Source organism: Oncorhynchus gorbuscha, linkage group LG18 (genome assembly GCF_021184085.1).
Source record: "Oncorhynchus gorbuscha isolate QuinsamMale2020 ecotype Even-year linkage group LG18, OgorEven_v1.0, whole genome shotgun sequence".
Classification (NCBI taxonomy): domain Eukaryota; kingdom Metazoa; phylum Chordata; class Actinopteri; order Salmoniformes; family Salmonidae; genus Oncorhynchus; species Oncorhynchus gorbuscha.
Window position 1 is genome coordinate 72,665,028 of NC_060190.1, and position 8,053 is coordinate 72,673,080.

Here is an 8,053-nt window from a genome sequence, read left to right on the forward strand (position 1 = left end):
AGGAAGTGCTTGCTGTAGGAACCTGAAGGCCATGCTAGCATATCATACTGCAATGTAATAAGGGGTCTTTTTGCGGCCTAGAGCAGTATAGTGCCTGCATAGTGCCAGGGTAGGGTAGGGAAGTCTCCAGTTACAGTATACACTGCTACTGCCAACCATACAGAAGATGCAAACCATTAAGAAAGGAGCAAAGATGCTTCAGCTTCAAATGTATCATACACAGACACTATACCCAGTTAGTGTAAACATTGTAAAAGAAAACAGAAAACAAACATATAGATTGATTTTCTTTGCTTGAATGGAATTGAATTGCATATCATTTGCATCAGCCCTAAGAAACATTTGACTTTGGAAAATGCAGACTTCATCGTGCTTTGGAACACATGCTCATTGACCTGTGTTTATGATGGACTTTCTGCTTGCCTGACACTGTGGCAATAGCTAAATGTTTGCTCACACAACTGAGTAATAACCTTGAGTTCATGTCATCAAAGCCAAGCTGTTGCCTAACTGATTATCTGATCAAAACCATTTTTAACTTCTCCATATCAGACATGTCTCCTGTCAGGGTGGTCTCCCAGGGGTGAAATCTTTTCAGATATTTGAAAGATTTTACTGCAATTTTGTGTTGCATACATTCATACATAATCAGAATTGTATGAGTATGATTCCATAAGTCTGTACACTCTTAGAAAAAAAAGGTAACTTCTAGAGCCTAAAATGGTTCTTTGGCTGTCCCCATAGGAGAACCCTTTGGAGAACCCTTTTTGGTTCTATGTGGAACCGTTTCCACAGATGGTTCTACCTGGAACCTAAAAAGGGCTCTATGAAGAACCCCTTTTCTAAGAGTGTAGCATGTCGCTCTGTGGATTTCAAGAAAGTTTTGAATACAGAATGAGTTTTATTTGAAAGTATTTCCAAATATTTATTTCAAATATTATTTTCAAATGCCTGGGAGTGTATTTGAGTCAGTGTATGTAAATATTTTCCAAAACTAAATACCAAGTGTATTTTCAAATACTTTCCAAGTGTATTTCCAAATATATTACAATATTCAACTACATGTCTTGGAAAAAAAAAAAGATTTGATTTTATATATATATATATATATATATATATATATATATATATATATAAATCTTTTTTTCAATATATATATATATATTGAAATACTTACTTCTAAATGTCTTTGAAAGTAATTGAAATACCCTATATAGTATTTGAACCAGGTCTGCCAGTTACAAGACATTGAAGTCTCATTCTCACTTTCTGTGCAAAATCCCTCTATCAAATTGATAGAGACAGAATGAATACCTTAAATTATTCTCTGTGTGTGTGTGTGTGTGTGTGTGTGTGTGTGTGTGTGTGTGTGTGTGTGTGTGTGTGTGTGTGTGTGTGTGTGTGTGTGTGTGTGTGTGTGTGTGTGTGTGTGTGTGTGTGTGTGTGTGTGTGTGTGTGTGTGTGTGTGTAACAAATTCAATCTAGTCTTCTCAGACTAAAAGCATCATAAGCTGAATGTCTGGTCTTTCTCTTTTGTCCGTTCACGTGCAGCCGCAGGACTCTACTATCATATCAGGGACGTCGGTCTTGACAATGCTGTGCTGTGAGTTGAAGTAGACCATAGACAGAGGCCTACGCTGGATGGGCACGCAGCAAGAAGACACCGCTGAATTGATGCCGTTGGCTTTAAGCTGACTGAACACTGTGGCGTGGAAAGAAGACGCAATGCCCGGAGACCCGGCCAGGGCCTGGGGACACTGACCCATGCAGTGATTCATGTGGTACCCTTCTGGAGCTATGATCCAGTCCTGCCAATGGATGTCCTTGAACTTGACGTAGAAGTCCTTCTTGCAGCAAACGCTGACGTTGTCCCCACAACGCAGGGACCTCCTCTGGAGGATGTGTTTGAAGTTGTCACGGAGCCGCACCTGGGCCACCACAAATGGCTGATGAGCCATGTCCATGGTCTTACCCAACTCACACAGGTTCTGGCCTTGGCCCGGCTCAAACCCGGCCTCCTTGCAGGTGACCTCAAGCTGTAGCTGCCGCTTGCCCCCGTCCATGACGGCCTGTAAGGTGTGGGTGATGGGGAAGGTATGCCAGTTGCTCTTCTGCACATCCAAGATCTTCTCCAAGAGGAGGGTGTGGTTGGATCTGCTCTCCCCAGGGTGAGACAGATAGATGTGGGCTGTGGCGGTGGGGCGGGGACCCCGGTTCGGGGTGTCGGAGGAGTGGACATACAGCCACAGGGCAGACTGAAGCACTTGGATGCTGTTGTCTCTCTCCTGCTGGAACTGGAAGGTAAGGTCTGGCTGGGCGCCAGTAGTAGTGTTCATCTCATCTAGATCACAGAGAGAAAGTGTGAGGATCGGTTTGTCATCTTTCAACTATAAACAGTCTTTCAGTTCCATTCTATAAGTGATGCCAATACATCTAGAGCACTACATTCAACATTATGCAAGTCAAGAACTACATTAGATTCATTTCACTAAACATATAAACTGATATGTATGTTGTTTAGTTGTATGAGTTATTTCAAAGTTATTTCAAAGCATCAAAATCGAATCATTAATAGTTTCTATTGAAATGCGCGAGAGAAAAGAGGTGTGTAATATGCATGAGCGTTACCAACTGCTGCGTAAATAAAGGACTGAGATCAAATAGAACGATGCAAGCAAAAGCACGAGGTACCTTGAGGTAAAATAGATATCTTCAGTCAGGGTTTCAATGTAAATAAGTGTGTCAACTTTGTATTTCAATGTACATGGCTTATTTACATTGTTCCAAAAGCACATTAGATAGCAGCACATTTGAGTTCATAAACAATCAAGTCCCATTTTAATTTAATTTGACTAGGCAAGTCAGTTAAGAAGAAATTCTTATTTTCAATGAAGGCCTAGGAACAGTGGGTTAACTGCCTGTTCAGGGGCAGAATGACAGATTTGTACCTTGTCAGCTCGGGGGTTTAAACTTGCGACCTTCCGGTTACTAGTCCAACGCTCTAACCACTAGGCTACCCTGCCGCCCCATAAAGCCCAATAAAGTGAACATAAGGTTCCACTAGCTAAATATATATTATATTATAATGTAAGTACACTTACCCATTTCTGCGAAGCTCACGATTTCATATCCCGGATCTTTGGTTTCCTTGATCTTGTTTTCAAGTTCAATGGTTCCGTCCGGTCTGACACGTCCCGCGTGCAGTTTGCGGAGCGCGGTGAGAAGTGCAGCGCGGGACACAGTCGATGTGATATTTGGTCTCTCTTTCAGGTGCAGCTTGTTCAAGATCTGCTGCTTGGCGATTTCAACCATGAGCCTCTGCTCCGCATTCTTCTCCATTAGCGGCATGCCGCAAGACGCGCAGCCCGGAGTGGTTCCTGCAGTGGCCGCAGCCTCCAGGCACATCACCAGCAGAGACGTCATCAATAAATACATTGGCAACGTGGAAGATGAAGAGAACAGCATGTTGGTGGAGGCTCGAACTCTATGTGTTTTAAAGGCACAAGGCGTTGGTAAAATAATCGATCAAATGAAAGAAAACATGGTGAAATATGTGTTGTTCCTGAGTTGGTTACACAAGTTCCTGAACTTTTTTTTTCAGTCAGCAGGTGCTTGTTCCTGCAGGTGGATGCCCCGAAGACAAGGGTTAAGAGAGCGTGAGTGGTACTTCAACACCTGATGATGCTCCCCATATCTGGGTTAATCTACCAGAAATTGTGACACGTTAGAGGGGGGGGGGGGCACCAATGAGAACATCAAATACATTACAGCCACTACACTGTCTCGCTCTCTTTCTTTTTCTTAGAAAACACACACACACGCACGCACACACACACACACGCGCGCACATACATACACACACCACGTAAGCAGAGAAAGACGTGCAAGAACGAGAGAGAACCATAGCGCACAGTGATGAAATATGACACATTATGCACAGTGCTTTTAAGGTTAAAATAAGAGATAGCTGGGATCGATAATATAGCCTATCACAACCCTATATTACAGAATAATAAATCATAATAGCCAAAATACCTGCGGCATACCATGCCACGTAGACCAGTAGCGTTTGCCAACTTTGACACATCTTTATTCGAACGATGGCATGACGCCCGGGTATTCGTCAGCGCGACGCCTCACATTGAAGTGACCAGACCAAAGTACAGCATCAACTATGAACTTTACCCCAGTTAGTTATCACTCTTTACTCAATCTATCTGGACAGATAGGCTTGATAATGTAAGTAAATATGATGCAATTAATTAGGCCTATTGCTCTGTCGGGAAATGTCCTGCAGAAGGGAGTGAGGGGCGTGTAGAGCAGGAGAGAGACAATATTGATGTGCACTATAGTCTCTCAGGAATATGAACTTAACGTTGATTTTGATGTCTATTCTACTCTATTTAATGTTTTGATCATGTATTTGACCGTGTGAGTCCGCATGTGCGCAGGTGTGTCTGAAATTGATAGTCGTTATGGGCTATTTTTGTGTCTGCATAGTGTAAGTGTTATATTTTTGACCCAATTGCAAAATGGTGTCAATACACTCATAATACACACATTTGAAGTGACGCATGCCTTCTAGCAGGTGAACGAACAGGTTCTAACAGTGTGATTAGGCCATTGCCTAGTTAAATAAAGGTAATGGGGGCTTAATGGCATTCCACTACAATGCTGTATATTAACAGCAGCACACTGTGAATTATGGTGCGTTTTTTCAGAACGTGTTGTGGTCGGGGAAAGAATCGCTAACTCATTAACATGTTTTGAGGCGTGCCTTGTAAGAGGCTATATTTGTTGATTGCAATATCTCCAAAGCTAACATATGGAATTGTTTTAAGATGGTCATAAAATGTATCATTTATCCATTTGGTTTTGAATTTTAGGTCCGCTGTAGGTATAAAAAATATATATATACGAAAATGATTTGATTAAACATTGAATTTGGCATTTACTGCTATATCCCATAGAAAGGCATTGAATAACACAAAACAGAAAGTTTATTTTTTTTTATAACGAACAAGGTTTTGAAATATCTGTCCTATACCTGAGTGATATAAGAAAACATTGTTTTTTTTTTACCCATGTTCGGTCATGTTATTTTTGGCACATTTTATCTCCTATACACTTATTGCAATTTTTCAGCCTGGTACTAGGTTACATTCCAATGAATCCCCTGATGCTTCTGTGCATTGTACAGCATTGGCTTCATCAATGTCTCATCAAATAATTTGTATATATATTTTATTTATATCTACAGGGGTCCTAAAATTCAAAATCTAATGGCTAAATTATACATTTTATGACCATCTTAAAACAATTCCATATGCAGGCTTAATAGATATTGTGATATAAGGGCTTAGACCTACAGGGGTTTAAAATGATGGTAGGTAAAACAAGAGCATATCACAGTCATAGCAAGTAAAAATAGGATGTGACCTTTACTGAGAATGTTGTTGTAGTTAAGCAGGCTGCTTACAAGCTTATTTTTGTATTAGAAAATGCATGTATTCTAATGAAACTGTTACAACATACATTAATTGTACCTCAGGCCAGTGAAATATAAATTTACAAAATAGGTATTGAAACTATTGAAGTACCTATATTAAATATATGTAACAGAAATACTGCCCATCGTTGGCACTAGCTGCCTGCAGTGTAAATCTGCAACAGTTCACTAACCACTGTGCTTCCAGTAATGCCCTGTAAATTCTACAAATACATCATGTTGCTGTAGTCAGGTGTTACAGTAACATGCTGTTAATGTGTGTTTCAGTAAAGTTCCTAAAATCTACAGTAATTTACTGGCTTCTGTGCTGCCAGTAATTTACTGTAAAAAAAATATTTTTACAGGAAATGTTCTACAGTGTACCTGAACCAGGTCAATGACATTCCTAATAACATAAGACAGTCATAGTGAAATTAATTGAATAAAAATGAAAAATATACTTATCATACAAGGTGTGTAGAAAATTATCCGTTATTTTACAAGATGCATTTGATCCCAGAGAATAACACTTGAAAACATTAGCTCTGTAATCAAAATTCAAAAGTATGATGTTGGTGGATGAACACAGGGCAGATGAAGTAATCTGTAATTTTAGTTGAACCGAAATTGTAGTCCTATAATAATTCACTGGTTTACTTTAATCACAGTTAAATGTACTTGCCCGCCACCTTGTGGTGAGTTGTGGTTACCACACTAATACAATTACAACAGGCAGGGAAAGGGAGATACCAAGCCAGTTGAATAACTGAATGCATTCAACTGAAAAATGTCATTAAACCCAACCCCTCTGAATCAGGCATCCACCCATAGCTAGCTTATATGCACCAGGAGGCTAAAGTAGACCAACAGTGCATCTTTTACGGTTACCAATCACAGTAAGCAATGGTTTATGTAAGACACTGGATTGTCAACAAATAAATTATATTACAAAAATATTATTTGATTTTCAATAAGGAACAATAACAATAAGGTGAAAAGTATAACACAGCGATTCACATAACGAAAACAAATGAGGGAGACAATAACTCATGTTACAGTTTTCTTTTTCACCTTTATTTAACCAGGTAGGCTAGTTGAGAACACCTTTTTTAACCAGGTAGGCTAGTTGAGAACACCTTTAGTTAACCAGGTAGGCTAGTTGAGAACACCTTTATTTAACCAGGTAGGCTAGTTGAGAACAAGTTCTCATTTGCAACTGCGACCTGGCCAAGATAAAGCATAGCAGTGTGAACAGGCAACACAGAGTTACACATGGAGTAAACAATTAACAAGTCAATAACACAGTAGAAAAAAAAAAAAAAAAAAGGGGAGTCTATATACAATGTGTGCAAAAGGCATGAGGAGGTAGGCAAATAATTACAATATTGCAGATTAACACTGGAGTGATAAATGATCAGATGATCATGTACAGGTAGAGATATTGGTGTGCAAAAGAGCAGAAAAGTAAATAAATAAAAACTGGGGATGAGGTAGGTGAAAATGGGTGGGCTATTTACCAATAGACTATGTACAGCTGCAGTGATCGGTTAGCTGCTCAGATAGCTGATGTTTGAAGTTGGTGAGGGAGATAAAAGTCTCCAACTTCAGCGATTTTTGCAATTCGTTCCAATCACAGGCAGCAGAGTACTGGAACGAAAGGCGGCCGAATGAGGTGTTGGCTTTAGGGATGATCAGTGAGATACACCTGCTGGAGCGCGTGCTACGGATGGGTGTTGCCATCGTGACCAGTGAACTGAGATAAGGCGGAGCGTTACCTAGCATGGCCTTGTAGATGACCTGGAACCAGTGGGTCTGGCGACGAATATGTAGAGAGGGCCAGCCGACTAGAACATACAAGTCGCAGTGGTGGGTAGTATAAGGTGCTTTAGTGACAAAATGGATGCCACTGTGATAAACTGCATCCAGTTTGCTGAGTAGAGTGTTGGAAGCAATTTTGTAGATGACATCGCCGAAGTCGAGGATCGGTAGGATAGTCAGTTTTACTAGGGTAAGCTTGGCAGCGTGAGTGAAGGAGGCTTTGTTGCGGAATAGAAAGCCGACTCTTGATTTGATTTTCGATTGGAGATATGAGTCTGGAAGGAGAGTTTGCAGTCTAGCCAGACACCTAGGTACTTATAGGTGTCCACATATTCAAGGTCGGAACCATCCAGGGTGGTGATGCTAGTCGGGCATGCGGGTGCAGGCAGCGATCGGTTGAAAAGCATGCATTTGGTTTTACTAGCGTTTAAGAGCAGTTGGAGGCCACGGAAGGAGTGTTGTATGGCATTGAAGCTCGTTTGGAGGTTAGATAGCACAGTGTCCAATGACGGGCCGAAAGTATATAGAATGGTGTCGTCTGCGTAGAGGTGGATCAGGGAATCGCCCGCAGCAAGAGCAACATCATTGATATATATAGAGAAAAGAGTGGGCCCGAGAATTGAACCCTGTGGCACCCCCATAGAGACTGCCAGAGGACCGGACAGCATGCCCTCCGATTTGACACACTGAACTCTGTCTGCAAAGTAATTGGTGAACCAGGCAAGGCAGTCATCCGAAAAACCGAGG

At 41.0% G+C, this 8,053-nt stretch overlaps 1 protein-coding gene across 1 annotated transcript; it reads right to left on the reverse strand.

The window, feature by feature from the left end:
- Nucleotides 1-1,386: 1,386 nt before the first annotated feature.
- On the reverse strand, nt 1,387-3,794 carry LOC124003783 (inhibin beta B chain). The gene is made up of 2 exons (XM_046312351.1): nt 3,102-3,794; nt 1,387-2,341 (listed from the first exon to the last, which is right to left on the reverse strand). Exons 1-2 carry the CDS (start codon nt 3,463-3,465, stop codon nt 1,542-1,544), a joined length of 1,164 nt encoding a protein of 387 aa, XP_046168307.1. The 5' UTR covers nt 3,466-3,794; the 3' UTR covers nt 1,387-1,541.
- Nucleotides 3,795-8,053: the final 4,259 nt, after the last annotated feature.